Genomic DNA, 27,997 nt, shown 5'->3' on the forward strand with positions numbered 1-27,997 from the left:
TTTTCAAATGAAAAATCATATAGTTTTATTTCTAATCTTTAAAAAAATATAAATGAATTTAGAAGAGAATCACAGTATATGGGCCCTAAACATTTTAAACCATTACAAGGTACATAAAAATAGACACAGATTCCTTGGAAACTTTAATTCTTTGATTAAGCAGCAAGCATATCACTCTTCCAGGCAAAAACACTGCTTAACACAACCCCCTACCCAAAACAGGACGTGCAAGCTGTATGCACATAATCTGGAAAGCACACAATTTTTAAAAAGGACAACATTTTGCTATGTACATATTCAGTACAAATGCTAAACATTTCATTACTGTGTGGTATAGCGTATGTAAAGCAATATTACACTACATACCTATCTCACCCACAAGTGCCCAGTTACAGTTTTGATAGTCTAAAATGGCCATATTTGCGGCAGCACCCAACCTGCTTTATACTGAAGTTCTAGCAACAAGAGACAAGACAAAAAGTTAGCAAAAAAGTTAGCAAAAAAAGGACAACACAGTCACTGGGAGACCTGATCTACATACTTAAATACTGAAAATGCATTGTTATAGTAGTTTTGATATTAGAGTGTTATGCCAAAATGCACAATGGACAGGTTGGAAGAATTCAGAGGGTTAACATTTACCCCAGAACCAAAGTTGCAATATTGCAAAGTCCCAAGAATTCTGGCAATTGATTGTGCCACATTTTTTTCCTTTGAAAACCTAGTATTTAAAATCAAACACTGTGACTGGGAATACAGATATAATATGAAGAAGAACCCATGGATGGGACATTTGTATTTAATATACAACAAACAAAAGAAAATTCTATTTATTTAAATAAATTCTTCAAAAAAAAAAGACTTGAGAAAACAAAGTTAATGGATAAATCCCTTTAGCACCTTAATCATGATTAAGGTGTTAATCTAAAAGTTTTGACACTTGAGCTGTAAAATGCAGTATGCATAAGAGGCTGGTACAACTTTATTGTACACAGAAACCTTAAACTTTGAATGTTAAATACCATTGCTTCCGTAAGAAGTGGGGAGGTTAGCTGGGAGAGTAAAGAAGAAACACATCTTTTCATGAAAACAGAAGACTTCAGTAGCCTAGCATTTTTTTTGCTTCAGAGTAAGGGAATCAAATCTACATGGAGCCGCACTGTTTCCTGACTGATTCAGTAAAGCATGATTTGGTATTTGCTTTAATACCAAGTAACATGGGAGAAATACACTGGCAAGGAAAATAGATTAAGGTTGCCTGAGAAGCAATGACAGTTAAATACATTTTAAAATATTTTATTGTTTCACACTGCCCCTATATGGAATTCAGGGGGGCACTCTTTGCTAACTTATTGCCAGAACTTAGATAATAGAATAAAATTTCAGATAAAAAGCAGTTCTACAAAGATTATTTAAAAAGAAGACAACTTTAGTAGCCACATGGCAGCAGAAGTTGTTACTGGTGTTAAGTTTTCAATGTAATGTAAAGTAAGATGCTGTCCCATCCACTGCCTACCACAGATTTTGCACGAGTAAGTCATACTTCTAGTATCAGAGCACATGGATAGGTTTAACCTAGTTTGTACCTTAGCTTTGCAAATCTTCAATACAACTTTTTTTTCTGAAGAAAAGCAATTTATAAAGAAATTTAGAAAAATACAAGCCTAAGAAATGTATGAAGTTATGTTATCTGTCAAAATCTAAATGGCAGGATTGTTAGTAATGCTTCTGATCCTAACATAGGAACATGTAAAAATAATTTCCCCAATATATCAGGTTTATAGCCTGCTTCAGAGCTGAAGTTGGAACTTCTGCACTCTCCTTACGGTTTGTTTCTGTGTGGTTGAATATAAAGAATTTTATAAAATAAATAGAGTAAAAACCAGCTGAAGTCTTAGTGCATTGAATGTCCCCCCCCCCAACTCCCCCCCCAGAAGTTAGCTGTGTAAAAAGTCTGATTTCATGGACGTGGTCTTGCTGTAACAAGCTACTGTACTGAAGTTTCTTTCATACAGTTGGCCAATCACATATTTTCTGCTCTTAAGGTTTCCACCTTGCTCTTTTTGTTCAAGATTGATTCAATACTTTGGAAGGCTTGTTTCCCCCCGCCTTTCCCCCTTCATTATCTGAGGAAAAATAGACACTGATACAATTTTGTCATTTACCATAGTTCTGCCCTATTCCTTTAGTGCAGAGGGGACTGTGATTCTGTCTGGATTCCGATAAGCGATGGTGGCTGCGGGCCGCCAGTGGAGGATAACGCTGGTCTTGGGTTTAGACGAGGAGGCATGGAATTAGCTGGGCGGATGAGTGGTGGAGGGGGCTGGTTTAGGGTTGGCCTTGGCTGAATAAACCGAGCCTGTTGCTGAAGTGGTGGAGGCTGGCGATGGAGAGCTGGAGCAGCCGGAAGGGTTGGACGAAGTAATGGAGGAGGCTGGTTCAGAGATGTTACAGGGGTTGCTGGTGTTGGAGTAGACGCCTGGGCAGGTGGAGAAGACCCTACACACTGAGGGGTCTGTGGGATCTGGGCCTATAAACAAAGTGACACAGATATGTAATAGCAGCCATCCTGTTGCATCACGCAGTTCGGGTTGTCATTGCCTCCAGAATATGGGAAGCACAGCTAGTTCATCCATATTGGCAGCTATGAAACCCTCCTTTGAAAGCAACCATTTCTAAGCAGTTCAATAGGGAAAAAGAGGTATGACATTCAGTCAAAACAAAAATGAAAAAATGCTTAACAATTCTGCAATATTTACATTTTCCATTATTAGTATGGTCAAAAGAAAGGTTTGGAAGAGAGGCAGGCGGCCCAGCTCTTAAAATGTTCTGCTAACACAAGCCCCACTGAACTGAAGGGGGGACAAAGTGAGTAGTTTGATCTAAGTACTAGGAGGCAGTTACAGGTAGGTAGCCGTGTTTTACTAGGAGGCAGTAAGATTCCACAGCTGGTGGTTCAGCATTCCACTTCAAGTTAAAACATTACATTTTAGGATATGAAGTTTAATGCCATTCCTGAACTCATGCTTATTTAAGATCCGGTACACAAAAACACACCTCATCTTCATCATCAGTGGTCTTTCCTGATGGCACATTAGTATTTTTTGTGTCCTCCCCTAAAGCAGAGGCATCACCATTAGAAGCCAGGGTTCCTTGTTCTGCTTCCCACTCCTGCAATACCTCCTCTAAGTTAAACCGGCGCCTGTAGTTTACAAAGAAGTTCTTCACTTGACCAACAGTCTTGTTGCCAATTACATCAGCAATAGCTTGAAAATCTTTACCATACTTGCGGACACCTAAAAAGGCAAAGTAAATACACCTATGAAGGTTCAAGTAAGTAAGCAGAAGTCTGTACGATGTATATATACAGAGATTCCCTCTATGAATGAAAGATAAAGGAAAATTCTGAAAAAACTACAATTGAGCTTCTGTAAAGAACTTTTAACATAGTGCAAAATACTGCTATTGGTTCATTTTATTGATCCAAGTTTTAATATTGTTAAGTATCCTACTTACTACATGTAGAGAACCATGTCACTATTTCCACGTGCCCAGAAGGGCTTTACTCTTCAAACAGAAGCCTGCATGTTACAAGACTCTGTTTTTGAAAAGGAGAGGACTATGAAAAGCAGTTCACAATACAGCATAAGAAACTAATATTAAATTGGATCAACAGACCATGTCCTTAGCCAAAGAGGGACTGGATTTGAGGCTGGTAACATCTAGTAAATTCTGGTTATGATCTTATAAGCACCTGGGAATGAATCCCATTGAACATAATGGGACCTACTTCTCAGTAGACATGTATGAGATTGCACTTCCAGTCCCTTCAAATGGCCACTCAGCAACCATTTACAGAACAATCAATTTTTTGCCGTACTTGTTAAGTGGTATATGGACAAAGAAGAGTGAAAGACGTCTAAGGAAATGTTTAATTCTAATTCTAGCTACAGGAATCTTGGTAACAATTGTTTTTACTGCTCTCTGAACAGGGAACAGAACATATAAACAACCAAAAACATATGCGTCTCACTACTGCTGGGATATGGCTAACTAGGAAGTTTACGAACAGCACAATTCTATGCATGTTTATGCAGATGTAAGCCCCAATGAATTCAATGTGGCTTAAAGCCACTTAAGTGTGTATAGGGTTCCAGCTCAAGGCAAACATTTAAACAACTGATGCCCCAATTATGTTTACTCAGTAACAAGCCCCATTACCTTTAACTAGTTCCAGGTAAACAGGCATAATATTGCAGCCTGGATTGGTGGGTCTGCAAGCAAGACTGATAAAATCACATTTTCAAAATAATATATGTATCCAGGAACACACAGAAAAGTCCCGACTAATAGATTCTCCTTTTCTTTTTCAGAAGTACACTTCTTTTAAGAAATCCAACTGAGTCCTCCTCCTCCACACCCAAAATATAATTTGCTGTTCCTTGTTTTAACTATGGACTCAGTGAGCTAGTACTAAAATAATAAATAAAGCTGTGAATGTACCTACCAGAATCGATGGAAGTAACTGTTGTCTTTTAGTAAATGGGGATGGGTGTGTGTACAGTATGTGTGTGGTGGGATTTTAGCAATGGATAAGCCAAAAGGAGGATTTAATGTGCCAGCACTGAATTAGGATTAATCCAGAAAGTGATTTTGCTCTTTTTTTTCGTTTTCTTACTGAAGATGCACTAAATCAAACAGCATCGAACTGTATTAAAAGTAAGAAAACCAAAGGACTTTGCTAATCCAAATGTAGAAGACCTTTGCATTTTCAGATAACAAAGCACAAAAATGTTAAAATGTGGGGAGTAGGGTCTCTTATTTTGCTAGGAGCAAAACACTATTTTAGTTATGCATAGATTAAGCCTCGCTTTGGTGGGAGAACTATCCTTACTGCTAACTAGCCTGGAATGCAAAGCATTTGCTGGACCACAGACTAGATGATAAGCTTGCTTACAACAGTTATGCACAAACACATTTTCTCACAGCATGCTTCTGCACACTACTACATTAAGCAGCTTCACAATTAAATCGATCCCTCCCCCTTGAAATCTAATACTGATTTTCCTAATAAGAGATGGTCAAATAGCCATCTGCTTGCTTCTTTGATGTGAGAAAGCTACCCTTTAGAACTGAAGGGTGTGAGCTATCTAGAAGATTTTGAGAGATTAAGTTTATGGGAAAGTTCAAAATGAAACCAGTTGAGAACTTTTCAGCTATAACCAGCTTTATCTAATCTGACTTTGTATGTTAAGTGGTATTGTTCACTGTTCCTCTAGAATACTCGCCAGCTTCATCTTCAAATCATTCCTATTAGTGAGACAAGACAAAATTCCTCCCATCACATTTTAAACCTCCCATGTGATGGTGCTGGACCCATATCTTTTTAGCTGTGTTTCCATCTTTTATGGTACATTCCATATCACAAAGGATTTCACTCTTTAAGGAAAACAGGAGTCAAGCTAACATACCTTGAACTGCAAGAAGTTGTTCTTCTGTTGTCCAACGGGCATTGATTTTTTGATTTGACTGTTAAGGGAGGAAAAAAAGAGTAACAGAGCATATTACAAATTGTTAAGAGGCTGAAAGTACCGAGAATTTCAGCCCCAAACACCACTTTTCAATTCTGTAAGCCAGGCTTCCTCAACCTTGGCCCCTCCAGATGTTTTGAGAGACTACAATTCCCACCATCCCTGACCATTGGTCCTGTTAGCTAGGGATCATGGGAGTTGTAGGCCAAAAACATTTGGAGGGCCGAGGTTGAGGAAGCCTGGTGTAAGCCAGCATTCACACTCCCTAATTCAGTAGTTCTGATGTTTTCACAAGGGAGTTATCAAGAATTAGGAACAAAAAACTGGTTTATACAGAGTCTGACCATTGGTCCATCAGCTTAGTATTCTTTGCACTTACTGGCAACAAGTCTCTAGGGCTTCATAGGAGTTCCCCTCAACCCTACCCAAAGATGCCAGTGATTGAGCTTAGGATCCTTTGCATGTATGGCATCAAGACATGGCATTACCTTTTACTCCTATCTGGGTAGCAGCTTCCCCAACCTTTTCAATGAAGAGAACCAGTACAGTCGTACCTCGGAATTTGAACGCCTTGCGACTCGAACGTTTTGGCTACTGAACGCCGCAAACCTGGAAGTGAGTGTTCCGGTTTGGGAATGTTCTTTGGAACTCGAACGTCCAACATGGTTTCCGATTGGCTACAGGAGCTTCCTGCAGCCAATCGGAAGCAGTGTCTTTGTTTCTGAACAAGTCGAACGGACTTTCGGAACGGATTAAGTTCGACTTCCGAGGTATGACTGTGAAATGTATGTATGGTGTGTTCTTGTGCTAAACAGAATAAGACCATCCAAATAAAATGGCATATGTACTAGGTTCCCTTGCAATTTTGGATCACAAGTTAATGGAATCAGAAGCCATAGTATAATCTAGAGCAGTGTTTCCCAACCTTGTGCCTCCAGCTGTTTTTGGACTACAATTCCCATCATTCCTGACCACTGGTCTTGCTAGCTAGGGATGATGAGAGTTGTAGTCCAAAAACAGCTGGAGGCACAAGGTTGGGAAACACTGATCTAGAGTAATCTTCTAAAAAAGCTGCTACATGTGCTACTGATTACAAGTCATGTTTAAGGTCTTTTGTGCATGGCACTAAAACCTGCTTTTGAAACCCTCACACCATTATTTAAATTTTAAAAAATTCATTTCAGCCAACGTAAATTTTAGATAAGCTTTACAGACCAGTTTAAGCAAATATGTACATTTACACAGTTGAAAATAAATATGGGATGGATTCCATTGTTTTGAAAAGCCACATACAACTTAGCTCCCAGCACAACAAATGCATTTCTGAACTCTGTGCTTTCACAATGACTCACCTCAGGAGGTTTGAATTCTTCTATCCCACCTTCAATTTTCTGCTTAAGTGCACTGTTTACTTGTTTAGCATTCTGAACCTTGTCCAATGAACAACAGAACCAGGAATGAAAATTAGCTGACACAAATTGGTGTACATACACACATACACACCTGTTGCCAAGTGACTAACTCCCTGAGCAGAGAGAAAAACTTCTGAAGAGATGACATTTGCCTATTGGAGCAAGATGTCCATCTGCTTCCACATACCAGGCACAAACATGCTCTGCACTATGACAGAGTTTCAACTTCCCACATCACAGGGCTGAAGGTAGCATCCTAATCTGTTTATCCAATAAGAATCTGGGCTACGTACCTCAATTGGTTGAGGTTTCTGAAAGCCAACCATCCCACTATTAGGTTCTGGTTATTACTGGCCAGGAAACAGGACCTCTTATCTCTCTCTCACTTTCCTTTCAGTTTAGCAGGCCTATGCTAATTGTACTATTTCTGCTTTGACATTTATATAGCCAGGAAAGTATTTAGATAAAACAGTGTAAAAACTGGACTAGCAGAACAAGCCTGTACCACAACAGGCTGCCTTCCAAACCCAGCATAAAAGCACAATTGTTATTTACTAACTGTATAGAACACTTTCCCCATAGTTCAATAATTAAAATCCAATTAAGTTCCTGGCATGTGAACTTAAATTATATTTAACTCAACAAGCATACATCCCCAGAGTGGCTGGGGAAACCTAGCCAGATGGGCAGGGTATAAATAAATAAATAAAACAACAAACAACTTATTATTATTATTATTATTATTATTATTATTATTATTATTATTATTACATCTTTATATTATTGGGGAGACCAATATTTTTGCCAGTCTGAGCTTTAAGATTTTTCAGAAGTGCTTTAGAAGACAGCTGAAAGAGTATCTTTTAATAAGCAAAGCTAAGCTTACAGAGGATAAACTTAATCTACAACCTAACTATTATGTAAATGTTTTCAGTTTAACTGTGTTTTCATCTACCCAAGCACACAGAATGAGGAAAGAGATAAAAATCTAAAGATAAGTGAGAAGCAAAGCTGATAATTGATATACCTGTCGCTTCAATGAGATCAACTCCATATCTAGCTGCCGAAGAAGAGTGTTGGCAGCATTGGGGCTACATGAAACAGCTACCACATCTTCTTGAGTTAGATACATGCCTTTGGGAGGACGGCATTTGGAACGCTGGGAGTGGTGACGATGTTGTAAGCTCTGATACTCTCTTCTACCCATTCCTATTTTGCTGGACTGAACAGGCTGCTCATTACTTCCCTGCAATGTTTTTTAAAAAAGTTAAAGTTAAACACCACACAATACATTTTCTTTTAAGAATCCCTCCTCTGTTCACCTTCCAGCATCTGTAACCTTTACCAAAAGCTTCTAAATCCCACGAAAGTCTCAACACCAGTGCAAGTCAAATAAATCCACACACATTTATTTGCATGAATTTTATTAGCAATAATGCTTTCTAGGCTTTATATTTAAATTTTATGTTTTAATTGCTCATGTTGACCTGAATAGCAGCAAATATTGCAAATAAACAAATGAATGGGACATTTAACTATCTCTCAGGTCAAACTACCTCATAGGAATCCCATAACCGTTGCACATTTAATAGTGCTGTTGCAATTCTCTAAAGCACACATAACATTTTTTCCCTGTCTCCCTTGCATGTGGCTTAGCTTAATTTCTCTGTTTAACTTACTTGTCCAAATGACATTTCCTTCCCACTCCTCCTCCAAGCTGCTGAGGATTGCATACATATCCCCCTGTTTTAACCTAACAACCTCTGCGACATAAGTTATGCTGAGATATACTGTATTTTTCCATCTATAAGATGCCCCCATGTGTAAGACGCCCCCTATTTTTGGGGACTCCAAATTAAGAAAACATACCTCAGCACTACCCATGTATAAGACGAGCACAAATTTTAAACCTAATTTTTTGGTTAAAAAAACCTAGTCTTATATACGGAAAAATACGGTAGTCCAAGTTTTATGAAGGAAGTTTTATTTTGCTTTAACTATTTTTTGGAATCGGGGGGGGGGGGCAGCAGGGACTTGCAACCAGGAAGGGAAATGGTTAAAAGAGCACCTAGTTACTTTAAATGAATTCAAGGTTCCAAGGCTGAATGGAATCATGTGCCAGGCACGGAATGAGCTTGTTAGCATTAACCTGCTAAAAATCTTTAAATCTTTTGCAGTGAGGGGTTTTTTTGTATTTCTGTAGTCCCCCCCCCATTTAATGGCTTTATGTTTCACTTTGTATTTCAATTGTGGGTTTTGCTTTTACTTATTTACTGTAAGCCACTCATGTTATATGACAGTAAACAAATGTAATAAACAAAGCAAATAGAATCTGTGAAGAGTGAGTGTGGTGCCAGAAGATTTCAGAGTGAAAAATATTGTCTCCATCTTAAAGGGGTGGTGGTGGTGAAGTGGTAGTGGGAGCTACAGATGCTGTATAAAATTAATATATAAATAAATATTTTATTTGTAATCTGCCCTCCCCGGCCAGAGCAGGGCTCAGAGTGGCTAACATCATATAAGTAATACAAAATGCATAAAAACAAGCAATCAATCGGTTAAAATGCATCCCAAAATTAATTCAAATAAATTAAAATTAAAATTGAACAAATGACAATCCTCAGGTTAAAACTGAAAGTGGTTAATACTTGCCAGGACCAACTGTTTCCACTGGTATTATAAGAACCTGTGAGCGAGCTGGGAAACCTTCATGCATGTTCTTATACAAAGAGAAAATGAGTTAGACTGAACACTGACCAAAAGCCTGGCGGAACAGCTCTCTCTTGCAGGCCCTGCGGAAGGATGTCAAATCTCGCAGGGCCCTGGTGTCTTGTGAGAGAGCGTTCCACCAGGCTGGGGCCGGGGCCAAAAAGGCCCTGGCTCTGGTTGAGGTCAGTCTAATCTCCCTGGGGCCTGAGATCTTCAGGGTGTTATTTGTAGACTGTAAGGTCCTCCGTGGGACATACTTGTGAAACATGGACCACTTATAAAAGCCATCTCCAACTTCTTGAAAGATTCCATTAATGGTGTCTCTGAAAATTTTTACACATCACTTGGGAAGACAGGTGAACTAATGCCAGTGTACTAGAAGAAGCAAAGACCACCAGTGTTGAAGCGATGGTTCTGGTCACAAGGAGTTTGCAATCCTTTCACACAAAAATCCACTCCAGGTTCGCTTCCTTTATTTCAGAAGGTTAATTTTGCTGGTGAAAGTAGTTTTGTTGCCACTGTTGTTAAACATTTGGGAGTTGGAAGCCCTCGCCAATCTACAGCAAATCAGCCAGAAATCCACCAGACAATCCCAGTCTACCTCTTGTCCATCTGGCCATAGAAGACTACAATCAAGAATGAAAATAATCTTGCCAGGCTGGAACACTGAGCCAAAACCAACAAGATGAAATCCAAGAGAGATAAATGTAGAGTTCTGCATTTAGGTGCCACAACCGAAAAGCCAGTGACTAGCACCCACTCACTGTATTTTTAAATTTAAATGAATATTATTCACATACTTTATGTAACAAATATGGTTATTGTAGTTCATTTATTACCTCTTTTTTTGTTTCCTTCTTGGGATCATAATCACTATCATTTCCATCCATTGGGTGAGTTTCTTCCACATCATCATCACTGAGGACACAAACAGATTAGGGAACTTGCTTCCTTTCACCCTCTTCCTATGTTTGATTTTACCCTTACAGCAAAGGTTATTTTTGCAGCTATTCTGCATAATGAAAAGTCATGACTTGATGTCAACACGGAAGTTCATAGCAACAGGCTTAACAGACAGACTCAAATGGAATTAACTGTTTCTGTTTTTAAGCATGGCATCCACAAAACATTAAATTCCATGCTTGAATAGTACAGTGTGGGTATCAGATTTAAAAGCCTGAATGGCAGGAAAAGCAGTTTTATGCAATATTCCCATACACTGAATATATAAAAATATTTCCTCCCCTATATTTAACACACTTAAAAGTATTTGTATATCACCCTTCATAAAATCATACACTGGGTTGGCTTACAGCAAGGTAGTTTTCTACAAAATGTATTAATATTAAAACATACTTTGCATATTAAGTTACACAAATATGTTGCATGCTAGGGGCTGCTGCCTTTGCTTGTTTCACTCCTGCTATAATTCTGGGAATGCACTACAAAGCAGTAAAGAGGGAATGTGGACTGTTAATGGAAGGTCTCTCCTGGATGCAGTAAATCTGCACCTGCTTAGTTGTAGCAAAGATGCAATACCATGGAACAACATGCCTTGCATCAGTAACAAAAAAAAAAGCAAAAACAGAAACACAAAAGGAGATAAGCAAGTTGTTGTTTTCGGAAAGGTGTTGTGCTGCTTACCTGTCGCCTTGATTATTTCTGTTTGCCAGCTTCCTAGCTTGGCGGTCCATTAAACTTGTCCTAGAACGAGTTTTCTTCCAGGAGTAGTAATACTTGACAAGACTTGCAATAGTCTTGTCTGGAAGCTAAAACATGCCAACACAATATGTAGGTGCTAGTTATAAATAATGTGAATGAAATGTGACACATTGTTTAAGTGGGTGGGTGGGGGGAGATTACGTTAAATCTAAGGTTCAAATTCCTAAGACTCCTCCCCGCAGCACTAGGAACCCATAATGATAGCAGAGGATTTTAAAAAGCAAACAAAAACTGTTAAGGTGTTCAAATCACCATGAGTGTGAATTAAAGCTCACACTGAAAGCAAACCACTAGGCATTTGAAGAGTGCTGTTACATTTCCTCATAATCATAAATGTTGATGCTCCTGAGAAACAGGTCCTACCTACCAAGAAGGAAGGGGAGACAGAAACATCCACAACTTTATTGCAATTTAAAATCTGAGTGTATGTGATTATTGATTTATAATAAATGAATAAATATTTAACAGGCTACAGATAGGCCATCCTTTAACAGTGCAATCCTGCACATGCCTACTCATAAGTAAACTCCACTGAGTGTTTCAGGTAAGTGGATATAGGACTGTAGTTAAATGCCTACATTTCCCCGTAAGAATAAATCAAAAGTAAATTCCTTAGCTTTTAACTGGATAGTACCAATATTTTGGGTAAACTGTATCCTCTTCTTTTAAATAATAAAGGACTTCAAAAGGACAATCTTTCTATCAAATAACACAGTAAATGACCAGTTCAAACCTGCAGGTCTGGTTTTGACTATTTAAATTTAAACTGCAGAAAAAGAAAAGCAGTGCAATTGAAGGATTTCTTGGGATTATTTTTCCACATAAAAACTGGTACTCTGGAAAGGTATTCACATGTTGGCTGAAACAAACCATACCTTTCTAAACAGTAACCCGATCATATTAATTTGTCCATTATTAAAACATGTTCTATGGTAGGGGTGAATATTCTGCAGTCTGCATCCAGCTCACCAATAGATGTTTTGGAGACCCCCAAAATTTCAGCTGATTGCTCCCATAGGTGATAGTAAAAGTTTTTTGTGGCCCTTCTGCATTCGTCCATTTTAAAAATTTGGCTATAATTTTTTTAAGTCTTGTTTTTACTGGCCACTCCTGCAAGTCTCCTCTTGTGATGCCAAAGGTTTTTGTCCCAACCCCATTCCCGGGTGGTCCATGTATTACCTTACCATTTGCTGGATTCTGTGAAAGCTTTTCCCATGGAAACTGAAAGCTTGTTCAAACAGGACTTTATCCTCAACTGTCCACTCATCCGGAAAAGGAGTAAAATTTGGGAGATCTGCAAGTGATTTCTCAATGTTGTGCTTATGCCAGAACAACATGCCAAGTGCCTTTAAAAAGAGAGAGAGCGAGAGAGCCCTTGTTCTTATCATAATGCATCCTACTAGCTCTTGCAGTTTTCTGTCATGCTGATGATGCATAGATGCTCTTTTCGGTTACTCTTCCATGGGGCTCATACAGTACACCTCAAGATTCACCATCATAAAGGTGTGGAAGTGCTGGTTTAAATATATATATAAAGGCCCGAATAGTCTACGGCTGTTAGAACTGAAGGATCATCTGTCCTCATGTTCAAGTCATAGTCCAAGGCCTTACGTCTTGTTCTACCTCTGCCAGAAACATGACCTTTTTGCTGGAAGCTTCACTGGGCCCATCCTGATTCTCCTTTCATATACAACTTAGAACTGCTATTTTTCAGAGACCTTTTGGAGGGAATGGGGGCTAAGCTAGCCCTGTGCTTTCCGCCAAGCTGTTAAAAGCTTTTTGACCATATTATTTCAAAGTTATGTGGTTTTATTATATTGAGGGTTGCTTTGGACAAAAATGTATATATAAACGCTCTTGAATTAATTTATTATATTTATAACACTTACCTGTTCCACATTGTAGCCATGTTTTTCCTTTGCTATTGCAATATATTCATCCACTGTAACAAAAGAATGCTAGGGTTATTTATACTTGGACCAGAGGAACAGTTTAGGATAACTGATACTAGGTGCCACACAACACTTTATGCTCCTTTCAAGAAGAGAAATGTCCAGTCTCCATTATGCATAAATTCATCCACTTAAAACAGTGTTTCTCAACCTTTTTTGGGCCACGGCACACTTGTTCCGTGAAAAAAATCACGAGGCACACCACCTCCATAAGACATACCTCCATGCCCTGTAGAGCGAGACCACCGAGCGCCCCAGCCAGCCAGAGGGGCCTGGAACCGGCTGCTGTTGCTGCTGCTGTAGCAGCAGGGAGCGCGCGGAGCGCCCTGCAGCGCCTGGCCTTGTATTTTTTTGGGGGGGCTGCCCGAGGCCTGCCGCCTCGGTGCCTGGAACCGGCGGCTGCAGAGCGGAGCGCTCCGAAACGGCGAGCGCTCGGAGCGCCCTGCAGCGCCTGGCCTCTTTTCTTTTTTGCTGCCCAAGGCCGGCGGCTGCAGAGCGGAGCGCTCTGAAGCGCCGAGCGCTCGGAGCGCCCTGCAGTGCCTGGCCTCTTCTTCTTCTTCTTTTTTTGGGGGGGGGGCTGCCCAAGGCCGGCGGCTGCAGAGCGGAGCGCTCCAAAGTGCTGAGCGCTCGGAGCGCCCTGCAGCGCCTGGCCTCTTCTTCTTCTTTTTTGGGGGGGGGCTGCCCAAGGCCGGCGGCTGCAGAGCGGAGCGCTCCAAAGTGCCGAGCGCTCGGAGCGCCCTGCAGCGCCTGGCCTCTTCTTCTTCTTTTTTTTTGGGGGGGGGCTGCCCAAGGCCGGTGGCTGCAGAGCGGAGCGCTCCAAAGTGCCGAGCGCTCGGAGCGCCCTGCAGCACCTGGCCTCTTCTCTCTCTTTTTTTTGGGGGGGGAGGCTGCCCAAGGCCGGCGGCACGTGACAAGGCAGCAAATCGCCCTTCTCGCCGCGGCATGTCGCGGCACACCAGCCAGCGTCTCACGGCACACTAGTGTACCGCGGAATAGCGGTTGAGAAACGCTGACTTAAAATACACAATTTGAGGTCATGTTAATAGTGACCTCCCCCCCAAAAAAACTGGTAAATATTCCAGAGACTCTGGATCAAAGCTGTTGATCAAAGTTGCAATCATTTAGACTGCTTCAGTAAATACATTTAAACATCCGATCCATAAACAGGAGAGGCACTGCTTCAAATTTCATCATATTCAGGAGCCAGACTAGCCTCTGTGATGAGCAGGGCCTTCTCAATTGCCTCTCCAAAGCTATGGGACACTCTTTCACAGGCTGTGTATCCTGCTCTCTAGGATCTTTCAGTCACAAATCTGTATTTTATGTAAGAAATGTGACATAAAAAGGAGAGGCTGGGGGCATGGCTCTTTCTTGGTGAAAATAATCCATGCTCTTGACCAAGACTGCAAACTTCACATTACAGGGAGCTGAAATCTACTTCTGATACGTCTCATGGGAGTACTATAAGAATTGTCTCTTATACTGTACGTCTAAGATTCCTGGCATCTCACTCTCTGACTTAAAACAAAAACAAAACTTTCTACTCACCAACTCCCCTTCCTCTTTCTTTGGCTCTCAACTGATACCACCCTTGAGAAAAGAAAAGTTAAGAATACTCCCTCCCAACTGAGTTGTTGTGTGGTAAGGAGAGAACTTGGGGGAAGGGGGCTATATATAGTGGTACCAAAAGAATGCAAGGACTCCAAGTGGACACATGAGCCTTTGGCCAGCAGAATATTCTCTAAATACCTGATAGGGAAAGGAGGACTGACCACTGGGTAGAACTAGAGAAGGTTTTCAAATGCCCATATTATAGTAGCATTTGAACATGTATTAATGGAGAATAGGTCTTTAAACGGCTATTAGTCATGGTAGGTATATGTAAGCTTCAGAATCAGAGGTATCTGGTTGACCGCTGCGGAAAGCAGGATGCCGGACTAAACAGACTCTTGGTCTGGTCAAGCAATGCTTCTCCCATGTTCAATAAGTACAGTGTGCTACAGCACACCTTTTATAGCAGATGCAGAATGTCTGCATGAACTGTAACAGTACTAATACCTCTGTCAACCTGGAAAGAGAATTCACTTGTTAAATGCGGGAACGCACTTTAACACCTTGCCAAGCTGGACCATTTAACACTATAAGTTACCAGCGGTGTCCTCAAAGTTTTAAAAAACAAGTACGAGAATATGCTTGAAAATTAAGCACATACATTACTGGCAGCATACAAGACTTTTTAAAGAAGTCCTTTTAAAAGGGTATTAAAAACAGCCAGCCAGCAAGATCTTTCGGTGGCAATTTGTCTAAATTGGGAAGTTATTAGATGCGGGTCATGGGAGCAGTAGTGAATGTGACTGAATTCGAACTAGAGCATCTTGGGAGCTAAAGCCTACAAGGAACTGCTTGTATGTGTAGCATTTTTATAGCATGTGATGCGATTCTTATACAAAGCAATTGACAGAACACTATTTAATGCATTCCACAGAACTTACACTTGGCATCTGAAATACTATGATATGGAGACCACACAAGCATCCCTCCATTGTCTTTATCTGTGTATTTTGTAGCTCCTAGAAGAAAGATTAAGTTGTTCAATTTTTTAAGAGAGCACTTAATTCACAGACAGTAAAAAGCAGTCATATTTAACTGGACGACATATAGTCTGCTGTTTTTCACTTACGCAGAATCTCTCTGTTTTCTGAGTTTTGTAGAAATAGAACAGTTATGGTTAAGACACAATCAACGTTTCAAGTAGCACAGGCCCTAGGCTCTTTTTTGAGAGCTGATGTGACAAATATTGGGAAACAGTAGCCTTTCTTCCAAAAGGCAAGCAACCTTGGTACAGCTAAAATAATCCCACATGCTGAGGTCAAAACAACAGTAGAGAAGTGTCCTTGGGCATAAACATTTCAACCATGTCTGGTAATGCAGAGTTAAGTGCACACTGAACATTAAGCATGCACATGCTGGAGCTAGCAAAGCATCTACAGTTCATTCTTGGTGCATTAAAAACATGTACAGTTTACAGCACTGGTTAAGCCCAGTGATCTCTGCAAATGAAATTATCAATGAAACAAAATGTAACAGAAAGTACTACTTTAATTCGGGTTACAATTGCATACCTCATTCACCTTTCTGTGTGGAGCTATAGACACTACAGTGGTACCTTGGTTTACAAACTTAATCCGTTCCGGAAGTCCGTTCTTAAACCAAAACTGTTCTTAAACTAAGCTGCGCTTTTCCTAATGAGGCCTCCCGCCGCCGGTGCCCTTCCACTGTTTGGATTCCGTTCTTAGACCGAGGTAAAGTTAGCAGTCCTGTTTACGAATGATTCAGTTTACAAACTCCGCAAAACCGGAAGTAGTGTCCTGGTTTGCTGTACTGAGCACCTTTTTGTTAGGTGGTCTTCAACTTAAGTTTTACTCCAAGTAAATCGATTGAAAACAACAAACATGACTAAATTATGTCTATTAATATTTGTTGTTGTTGTTGTTGTTGTTGTTGTTGTTTAGTCGTTTAGTCGTGTCCGACTCTTCGTGACCCCATGGACCATAGCACGCCAGGCACTCCTGTCTTGCGCTGCCTCCCGCAGTTTGGTCAAACTCCTGTTGGTAGCTTCGAGAACACTGTCCAACCATCTTGTCCTCTGACGTCCCCTTCTCCTAGTGCCCTCAATCTTTCCCAACATCAGGGTCTTTTCCAAGGATTCTTCTCTTCTCATGAGGTGGCCAAAGTATTGGAGCCTCAGCTTCACGATCTGTCCTTCCAGGGAGCACTCAGGGCTGATTTCCTTAAGAATGGATAGGTTTGATCTTCTTGCAGTCCATGGGACTCTCAAGAGTCTCCTCCAGCACCATAATTCAAAAGCATCAATTCTTCGGCGATCAGCCTTCTTTATGGTCCAGCTCTCACTTCCATACATCACTACTGGGAAAACCATAGCTTTAACTATACGGACCTTTGTCGGCAAGGTGATGTCTCTGCTTTTTAAGATGCTGTCTAGGTTTGTCATTGCTTTTCTCCCAAGAAGCAGGCGTCTTTTAATTTCGTGACTGCTGTCACCATCTGCAGTGATCAAGGAGCCCAAGAAGGTAAAATCTCTCACTGCCTCCATTTCTTCCCCTTCTATTTGCCAGGAGGTGATGGGACCAGTGGCCATGATCTTGGTTTTTTTGATGTTGAGCTTCAGACCATATTTTGCGCTCTCCTCTTTCACCCTCATTAAAAGGTTCTTTAATTCCTCCTCGCTTTCTGCCATCAAGGTTGTGTCATCTGCATATCTGAGGTTGTTGATATTTCTTCCGGCAATCTTAATTCCGGCTTGGGATTCATCTAGTCCAGCCTTTCGCATGATGAATTCTGCATATAAGTTAAATAAGCAGGGAGACAATATACAACCTTGTCGTACTCCTTTCCCAATTTTGAACCACTCAGTTGTTCCATATCCAGTTCTAACTGTAGCTTCTTGTCCCACATAGAGATTTCTCAGGAGACAGATGAGGTGATCAGGCACTCCCATTTCTTTAAGAACTTGCCATAGTTTGCTGTGGTCGACACAGTCAAAGGCTTTTGCATAGTCAATGAAGCAGAAGTAGACGTTTTTCTGGAACTCTCTAGCTTTCTCCATAATCCAGCGCATGTTTGCTATTTGGTCTCTGGTTCCTCTGCCCTTTCGAAATCCAGCTTGCACTTCTGGGAGTTCTTGGTCCACATACTGCCTAAGCCTGCCTTGTAGAATTTTAAGCATAACCTTGCTAGCGTGTGAAATGAGCGCAATTGTGCGGTAGTTGGAGCATTCTTTGGCACTGCCCTTCTTTGGAATTGGGATGTAGACTGATCTTCTCCAATCCTCTGGCCATTGCTGAGTTTTCCAAACTTGCTGGCATATTGGGTGTAGCACCTTAACAGCATCATCTTTTAAAATTTTAAATAGTTCAGCTGGAATATCATCACTTCCACTGGCCTTGTTATTAGCAGTGCTTTCTAAGGCCCATTTGACTTCACTCTCCAAGATGTCTGGCTCAAGGTCAGCAACCACACTACCTGGGGTGTACGAAACCTCCATGTCTTTCTGGTATAATTCCTCTGTGTATTCTTGCCACCTCTTCTTGATGTCTTCTGCTTCTGTTAGGTCCTTACCACTTTTGTCCTTGATTATGGTAATCTTTGTACGAAATGTTCCTTTCATATCTCCAATTTTCTTGAACAGATCTCTGGTTTTCCCCATTCTATTGTTTTCCTCTATTTCTTTGCATTGCTCATTTAAGAAGACCCTCTTGTCTCTCCTTGCTGTTTTTTGGAAATCTGCATTCAGTTTCCTGTATCTTTCCCTATCTCCCTTGCATTTTGCTTGCCTCCTCTCCTCCACTATTTGTAAGGCCTCGTTGGACAGCCATTTTGCTTTCTTGCATTTCCTTTTCCTTGGGATGGTTTTCGTTGCTGCCTCCTGTATAATGTTACGAGCCTCCATCCATAGTTCTTCAGGCACTCTGTCCACCAAATCTAAATCCTTAAACCTGTTCCTCACTTCCACTGTGTATTCATAAGGGATTTGATTCAGATTGTATCTTACTGGCCCAGTGGTTTTTCCTACTCTCTTCAGTTTAAGCTGGAATTTTGCTATAAGAAGCTGATGATCTGAGTTACAGTCAGCTCCAGGTCTTGTTTTTGCTGATTGTATAGAGCTTCTCCATCTTTGGCTGCAGAGAATATAATCAATCTGATTTCGATGCTGCCCATTTGGTGATATCCATGTGTAGAGTCGTCTCTTGTGTTGTTGGAAGAGAGTGTTTGTGATGACCAGCTTGTTCTCTTGACAGAACTCTATTAGCCTTTGCCCTGCTTCATTTTGAACTCCAAGGCCAAACTTGCCAGTTGTTCCTTTTATCTCTTGATTCCCTACTTTAGCATTCCAATCCCCTGTAATGAGAAGAACATCCTTCTTTGGTGTCATTTCTAGAAGGTGTTGTAGGTCTTCATAGAATTGGTCAATTTCACTTTCTTCAGCTCCGGTAGTTGGTGCATAAACTTGGATTACTGTGATGTTAAAAGGTCTGCCTTGGATTCGTATCGAGATCATTCTGTCATTTTTGAGACTGCATCCCATTACAGCTTTTGCCACTCTTTTGTTGACTATGAGGGCCACTCCATTTCTACTACAGGATTCTTGCCCACAGTAGTAGATATGATAGTCACCCGAACTGAATTTGCCCATTCCCTTCCATTTTAGTTCACTGATGCCCAGGATGTCGATATTTATTCTTGTCATCTCATTTTTGACCACATCCAGCTTACCTCCATTCATGGTTCTTACATTCCAGGTTCCTATGCAATATTTTTCTTTACAGCATCGGACTTTCCTTTCGCTTCCAGGCATATCCGCAACTGAGCGTCCTTTCGGCTTTGGCCCAGCCGCTTCATCAGCTCTGAATCTACTTGTACTTGTCCTCCGCTCTTCCTCAGTAGCATGTTGGACGCCTTCCGACCTGAGGGGCTCATCTTCCAGCGTCATAACTTTTATATGCCTGTTGTCTTTGTCCATGGAGTTTTCTTGGCAGGGATACTGGAGTGGCTTGCCAGTTCCTTCTCCAGATGGATCACGTTTAGTCAAAACTCTCCACTATGACCTGTCCATCTTGGGTGGCCCTGCATGGCATAGCTCATAGCTTCTCTGAGTTATTCAAGCCCCTTCGCCACGACAAGGCATTGATCCATGAAGGGGCTATTAATATTAATGAGCCTATTCTGAGAGTAAAACATATTTGAGTGCCACTCATTAATACAGGATCCCGCTTCATACAACTAAATTCTGTGTAAAGTGTTTCTTGAACAAGCAACGAGAAGAGAATCGCAAACAGAAAAAGTGAAGCTGGAAGCCAAAGGCAACTAGTCAGGTACTGTAAAAACTGCCTCTCTGTAAACACTGAAGTTGTGTATCAAGAGAGGACCATCCACACTATCCCTAGGGAAGAACATTTTATTAGATTTTCTCATCATTAAAAGACATACTACTGTGTGGGAGAGGTTCAAATTTCCACTAGCCCCAGCCCTGTGTTATCATCCGGTGGAAATAAATTTATCCAAGCAGAAATAAGAGAGCCCAGGAAGTCACACAGCAATATGAGGAGCCAGAGTACTGCAACACACCAAACACCTTACAACAAATAGGACACATTAATTGAAAGCTGTATGCTTTGCTCCTAGCTAACAGTCATAATAGGAAGATGGACAAAGAGAAAGCTGAGAGACGCAGCACCTCAACTTTCATCATGTACCTCCTAACAGACAGCTACTCTTCATCATGTACCTCCTAACAGACAGCTACAGTGGAAGCCTATGAGCCTTCCCACGATAGGTAGGAGACAGCAGCTTTGAGGGGTTTTCAACACTCAAGCAGTATATATATCATATATAGATACAGATATAAAAGCAACACTAGCATTGGGTTTTCTAGGAAATTTTCAACTGAAAAATATATTAGATTCTGAAAAATATTCAGTTTGCATTTTGGTCTCCATCCAGATCCCATCTGGTTTGATTTTACTCGTGTTTAGTAAACAAACAAATCTTTGAGATGTACTCAAAGAGGAAGCATTTCTTCCTTCCTCAGAATGCATAAATCTCTAGCTTGGACCATAGAAATTAGTTTAGACGCCCCCAGCACCTGCTCCTCAATGGAATGAAGGCATATCTCCCAGTATTTTTCAGACATATAATAAAAATGCAAGTCCCGCCCCCCAAAAAAACTGCAAAAAAGAGTCACAATGAGGAAAGAAATTGTTCCTTTGAATGTACAGATGGTTTAACAAATGTAATTATCAACCTAAAAAGATCAACGCTCTAAAAAAGAAGATAAATGACATTTTTGTTTCTTGGGAGTTTATCCATTAATGCTACCTCAATTTAATGCTTACAGTGTACCTGACTTGTGTCATGACAATACCAGACTTAAATTATTACATTTATTATCAAAATTGGGAAGCAGAGCCACACAGAAAGATATAATAGGTTGGTCCAAGACCTGCTACCAATTTTCCCCTATGGAAAGCTTTTCTGAGATTTTTATTAACACACACGAGTGCTTAATGCCCGCAACATTTAATCAAGTACCTACTTACTCTTTTTGTGATATTAAGGAGATAATTTATTATATTTGGTAAAATTTTGCTTTGTACACAACTTATTGCTCCTCCCAATCTTGCAGCTGCCACACAACTACCAGGACAATATCCACTCACCACAGCTGAACTGGGTATGTTTAGTCTGGAAAAAGGAAACTTGGGAGGAGATACAATAGCCACCTTCAATTATCTAAAGAGCTGTATTACGAAAGATGGAGGAAGCTTGTTGTTTGTTTACGTAACTACCGCAAAGTCAGCTTGACAATGATACCAGGAAAGGTCCTAGAACAGATACCAGTAATTAAACCACTAGTCTGGAAAAGGAGCTGGGATTACTAAGACCCAGGATGGGTTTCTCAAAAAACAAGTAACGAACCTCATTTAACGAACGAACAAGCTTGGTGGAGCAGCGGAATGCTGTGGATGTAGTTTATCTTAATTTCAATAAGACATTTGACAAAGCCGCTCATTATATTCTTGCAGATAGGTTGGTAAAATGTGGGCTGGATGAGGTAACTGTTAGGTGAATTTATAGTTGGTTGACTGACCGAATCCAAAGAGTGCTCACTAATGGCTCTTCACCATCCTGGAAAAAAGTGATAAGTGGGATACTGCAGGTTCCACCCTGGACCCTTTGTTGTTCAATGTCTTTATAAATGACTTAAATGAAGGAATTGAGGAGATGCTCATCAATTTTGTAGATGACACCAAACTAGGAAGGGTAGCATTAATGTATAACAGTGGTTCCCAATTAACTAAGTACTGCAGACTCTCCGTTATTCAAAAGCTAAGCAATGGACCCCCCTACTTTTGAAAATTTTGATAGTTCTACGGTAGTTTTTGTTATGTGAATGCGGTCACAGACCACCAGGGTGGGTTACACGGACCCCTGGGTTACACGTTCCCACCAACTGGGAAACATTGCCATAGAAGACAAAATCAGGATTCAAGATGACTTTAACAGATTGGAGAACTAATAAATGAATTTCAATAGAGACAAATACAAGGTTCTACAATTAGGTAGAAAGAACTAGTTGCACAAATATAAGATGGGGGACACCTGACTTGTCAGTAGTACATGTGAAAAGGATCTAGAGGTCTAAGCAGACCACAAGTTTAACATGAGCCAACAGTGTGAAGCAGCAGCAAAAAAGGTTAGTGCTATTCTAGTCTGCATCAACAGACCTATATTGTCCAGATTAAGTGCAGTAATAGTACCACTCTATTTTGCCTTGGTCAGACCACACCTAGAGTACTGTGTCCAGTTCTGGGCACCACAATATGTATAAGGAGGAAATTGACAAGCTGCAATGTGTGCAGAGGGTAACCAAGACCATCAAGGGTCTGGAAACCAAGTCTTATGAGGAATGGTTGAGGTAGTTGGGTATGTTTACCCTGGAAAAGAGGAGATTGAGAAGGGATATGAATGCCCTCTTCAAATATTTCAAGGGCTGTCACATGGAAGATGGAGCAACTTTACAGTGGTACCTCGGGTTACAAACACCTCAGGAGGCCGGGGAGCGTTTCCGCGACTGGGCTGTGCAGCGGCGAAAGCGGTCCCCGGCCTCTGCAAAGGCATCGGAGCGAAGCCCCGGCTCCGATGCCTTCCGGAGGCTGGGGCTTCGCTCCGATGCCTTTGCGGAGGCCGGGGAGCACTTTCACGGCTGCAGCCCAGTCACAGAAACGCTCCCCGGCCTCTGGGAGGCATTGGAACGAAGGCCCAGCCTCCCCGAAGGTATCGGACGCTCCGATGCCTTCGGGGAGGTTTGGCCTTTGCTCCGATGCCTTCGGGGAGGCCGGGCCTTCACTGCAGGCCTCCAGGAGGCATTGGAGTGAAGGCCCGGCCTCCCCAAAGGCATCGGACGCTCAGTAGGCCTCCAGCACCTTGGTTTACTAACTTCCGGGTTAGGATAGATCGTAAACCGAAAGTTCATAAACCGAGGTGTTCGTAAACCAAGGTTCCACTGTACTGTTTCATTGATTAGTTCCCTCCCCTCTTCATACAGTTTGCCTTCACATACTTGGGCAATCCTGTCATCTTGTCCATCTGACACAAATGCCAGGAGTCCTAGAGTTCACTGGAAGACAATCTTTCATGTTCCACTGCACCAAACAAAAAGATAACAGAAGTTAAAGGTTACTAAAAGTCTACCATCTACTTGGTCATCCAGGGAAAGGGCCAAATTAGATGTATCTTCAGTCTGATCCAGCAAGACATTCTCAGTGCAGTATTAGCCTCAAATACTAACAAATAGTAATCCATCTCAAGAAATTATCTACATACCCTTCATTACATGACTCAAGGAAAACCATGCTGGAGCAGGCAGCACAAAACAATATCCTAGCAATAGATTTTTGAAAGACTGAAAAACTTTGGAGGCAATATGGTATACCACTATTTAGGCTGCCTAAAAAGAAGTGCACAGGATGAAGGATGTAGAACAACATTCACTCTACTCTTTTGGCATGGAAAACCTTATCACATTTCTGGAAGAACAGCTGGCGAAAGACAAGGGTATTCATACAGAGAAGGAAGAAATAGCTAATACTGTAGATAGGCTGTCATAATCTGCTGCTGTAATCTTTTTACACAGCCAGTTCTTTCAAGTTATCAATCATTTTCCTCCCAAAAAGTTCCACAGCAGAAAGGATCAAAATTAGGTAATTATGAGCTGTGTACTTGTCACCCTGCAGCCATCATCCATCTATCTGGTGGTGGCACATGACCACGTATTATACCCAGGGCTTTTTTTCAGCTGGAACTCACAGGAACTCAGTTCTGACACCTCTCAGGTGGGCACCATTGCCATTATAAGAGAACAAGGGAGGCATTCCTGGTGAGTTCCAGCAACTCTTTTTCTAGAAAAATAGCACTGATTTTACCTCCCCTATATTTGTATCACTGAATGAGCAGAGGAACATATGTGAATCGGCCTGACGTCCCCAGATTATCCAAAAGGATATAGAAGATCAAGAAATTGGGGCCTCCATTATTATGAAAAAGCAGCAGCATATGATAAACTGCAACTGGTTGTACATGAGTCATAGCAAATGCTCAGTGTCCACACTTATCCACAAGACACTTATGTCTCAACAGGAAATTTGTGACCAGTCAAGAGTTAAACCCATCATAAGCAGGGGCAATATTTTACCTACAGCAGGTCAAGAGCTGTTTCACACTAGCAACTCAGGGTATTTACTATTTGCCTTAAATAGATGAAAAGAAAACATAGACAGATTCCTTATTGAGAAAGGGAACAAAAGAAATCCAGTGAACTTAAAAGCAATTTCTGGCTAATAACTTCTTAAAGGATCTTAAAAATAATGAATCAAGCTTAAGGCGAACAATTTATTATGACATACATACATTAGAAGAAGGGCAAGATCCAATGTAGCATGAGTGGGTGTTCACATGTGCAACAAGACTCTCCTTAGTCTCCTCCTTCCTGCAAACCCCGCAACTGCACCAGAGACTTGGGGAATCCTTAGCAGGCATAGGCAAACTCCGGCCCTCCAGATGTTTAGGACTACAATTCCCATCACCCCTGACCACTGGTTCTGCTAGCCAGGGATGGTGGGAATTGTAGTCCCAAACACCTGGAGGGCCGGAGTTTGCCTATGCCTGCCTCAGAGTGATAAGAGGGCCACAGGAAACTGGGGGAAGAGGGACAGAAACCCAAAGTCCTGTTGCACAAGTACTGAGGTCCAATGCCGAGGGCCTTCTGGAGGTTCCCTCGCTGCGAGATGCCAAGTTACAGGGAACCAGGCAGAGGGCCTTTTTGGTAGTGGCACCCGCCCTGTGGAACACCCTCCCACCAGATGTCAAAGAGAAAAACAACTACCAGACTTTTAGAGGACATCTGAAGGCAGCCCTGCTTAGGGAAGCTTTTAATCTTTAAGAAATTAGTGTATTCTAATATTTCTGTTGGAAGCCACCCAGAGTGGCTGGGGAAACCTAGCCAGATGGGCGGGGTATAAATAAATAAATAAATAAGTAAATAAATAAAAATAAAAATAATTATTATTTTGGTTCCACAAGTGAGTAGACATATTGGATGTTGCCCAAAACCTAGAATTCTCAGGAGTCATTTATTTCTCAGACCAGTATTGATGCTGTAAAACCACACAACAAAGGCCTGCACTATGACTCAAATGAGCATTCCTAAAAGGGGAAAAGAAATAGCCATATAGCCAGCATGTTGTAAGACATCAAAGGCCAGAAAACTGGAATGGGTACTGATGTAAGCTCAAACCTCAAGAGAAGGGAATCACTCTAGTAGCAGGAATCAACAGACATATGGGTACAGGTCTAAAAAACAAGAGAGTTGACAGTGCTTCCTTGTGGCCAAAGCAAGGAATGAGAACGTGGGTGTTACAACAATATAAATCCTCTTCTTTGTCCATGCAAATTAAAACCGACTTAAATTAGTGTCAACGAGTACAAGTTTGCCTGTGCATTGGCACATGGTTCACCAAAGCATTGGGTACAATCTACAATAGGATTCTACAATCCTATAAACTTCAGTATCGGCCCCTTTTAATTATAATGAAAAATCCACACTATATAAATTACTACGATAAGCAATATTGCTCCCAAACTACCGGTACTATAGATTCAATATGGGCTGTTTAAAAAGCAAAACCATTTTTTACACCCCCTCATTTCCTTCCTATAAGGTAAGAGTCACCCTCCTCTCCCATATATGAGGCCTGTTCACTTCAGCTTGTACAGAGCAAATGCTGGCCCTGTGAAGCTTCAGTGACCACAAACAAGCAGCACAAAGCTTGGGAGAGGGAAGAGCAAAGAAAATCCCATACCTTTAACCTTCACAAATGCAAGTCACACATACACATGCACAGAATAGTCAACTGAATGCACACCTATTCAGTCTCCCTCCAACCACCATGCAATAAAACCCCATTTTCGAAAGAGCAAATGATACCAGGTTACAAACATATTTTTTTTTAAAAAAGAGTATTTACCAGGATCAAAGTCAGGAATACGAGCTTGATAGTCTGCTCCGACCCTCATTCCTACATCTGCAATGGAAGAAAAAATAAATGCATCACTTAGAGGGGCGGTGGGGGAAAGACGCTGTTCTCTTCAGTCATGAAGTGTGATCTTTAAAAAATATAGATTGTGATCTAGAAGCATCACAGGCAAGTCAATCCAAGACCACCACTGCAGCCAAACCTTGCTCTTTTGATAGCCTCAAACCCTTCACCCTTTGAACAAGTGTGGAGAGAGAGAAAGAAATGGGGGTGGGGTGCAGATCACCCACCATCACCACTACTACTACTACCTCACACCGGAAAAAGAAAACCCTACTTCCTTTTCAGACTCTAGGTAGGCAATAATTTCCAAAAGGTGAATAATTATTTTTAAAATCGTTCCATTTTTTAAAAAAACAACACACCCATACGGTTTGACACAAACATCCCCTCCACTTTTTTTTTTATTGTGCAAATACTGCAAGGTGTTGGCCCGACTGTATGCATCAGCGTGCATCTCTAACCCATTCAAGGCACAAATAGAGAAGATTGTAAGGTGGTGCACATAAAATAGACCTGCATGCCGACAATCCCTTCATAATTCGTCCTCGTTTGAAAGGCTTACACTACTAAATCTGAACCATAGTGTACACACAAAACACGCCCGCACGCACCTAAGGAGCAATGCAACGCCGCGCCCGAGGTGCGGCTGCATTACACGCGTGTCCATTGTGAAAATGCACACCCACTCTCAACGGGATACGGACGGATGGAAGGATGGAGAAGCGGACAGGCTGGCGCGCGCACACACACACCCCCAACACACACATTGCGCACGCCCACGGGGAGGCAGGGAGAGCGCGCCCCCCCGCGCGCACACATATACACAGAGTACACACACACACATACTTTTTACCCTCACTCACTCGAGCCCTCCACGCGCGCGCTTCAACCCACCACTCGCTTTGCCCGAACGCGAGGGCGCGTTCACACAGATCTATGCACACACACACACACACACACCCTGCGCACATACACCCCGGCCTACACACACACACACACACAAACACACATATATACAAATATACAGGCTCCGTGGTGCAGCTGCCATGCAGCTAAGCCAGTGCGCAGTGGCGAAGCGACCAGGCCCAACTCGAGTCTAGTCTCGGAGGGAAGGGGCTAGTGGGTTGTTGGTGGAGGGAGGCTGAAGCTCGCACCGTGCTCGTCTCCGCTGTCGCCGCCGCCGCCACCGCCGCCTCCTCCGCTCTCCGCCTCAGAAAAGTGCCCGTTGGAACCGGGGCTGCCGCCGCCTCCGCCGCCGTTCTTGGTGCCGTTGGGGGCCCCCCTACTCTTGCCGCCCCCCAGGAGCTCGGCTCCTTTCTCCATCATGCCCGGCATGACGGCTGCCGAGGCGAGGGGGCGGCGGGCGGTGGCAGCGGCTGCCGAAGGGGGGGAAAGTTAATATGGAGCCGCCATGTTGGTGCCCCTTTCCCCCGCCCCCCCGCGGCTCAGGCCGCCGCGGCGCCGGCGCCTCCTCCCTTCTCTCTCTCTCTCTCTCG

The 27,997-nt window shown here is 42.0% G+C and overlaps 1 protein-coding gene across 2 annotated transcripts; it reads right to left on the reverse strand.

Moving 5' to 3' along the window:
- On the reverse strand, positions 1–27,987 carry RCOR3 (REST corepressor 3). Of its 2 annotated transcripts, XM_035111266.2 has the most exons (12): positions 27,656–27,986; positions 26,430–26,486; positions 15,819–15,896; positions 13,264–13,316; positions 12,559–12,720; positions 11,297–11,421; positions 10,492–10,570; positions 7,971–8,189; positions 6,884–6,961; positions 5,472–5,529; positions 3,058–3,296; positions 1–2,530 (listed from the first exon to the last, which is right to left on the reverse strand). In XM_035111266.2, exons 1-12 carry the CDS (start codon positions 27,834–27,836, stop codon positions 2,186–2,188), a joined length of 1,674 nt encoding a protein of 557 aa, XP_034967157.1. In that variant the 5' UTR covers positions 27,837–27,986; the 3' UTR covers positions 1–2,185. The 2 variants fall into 2 exon arrangements, with proteins under 2 accessions (XP_034967157.1, XP_034967158.1); XM_035111267.2 differs by lacking the exon at positions 3,058–3,296 and having other exon boundaries at positions 27,656–27,987.
- Between the last annotated feature and the right edge of the window lie 10 nt (positions 27,988–27,997).

This window comes from Zootoca vivipara, chromosome 3 (genome assembly GCF_963506605.1).
Source record: "Zootoca vivipara chromosome 3, rZooViv1.1, whole genome shotgun sequence".
NCBI classification, from domain to species: Eukaryota; Metazoa; Chordata; class Lepidosauria; order Squamata; family Lacertidae; genus Zootoca; species Zootoca vivipara.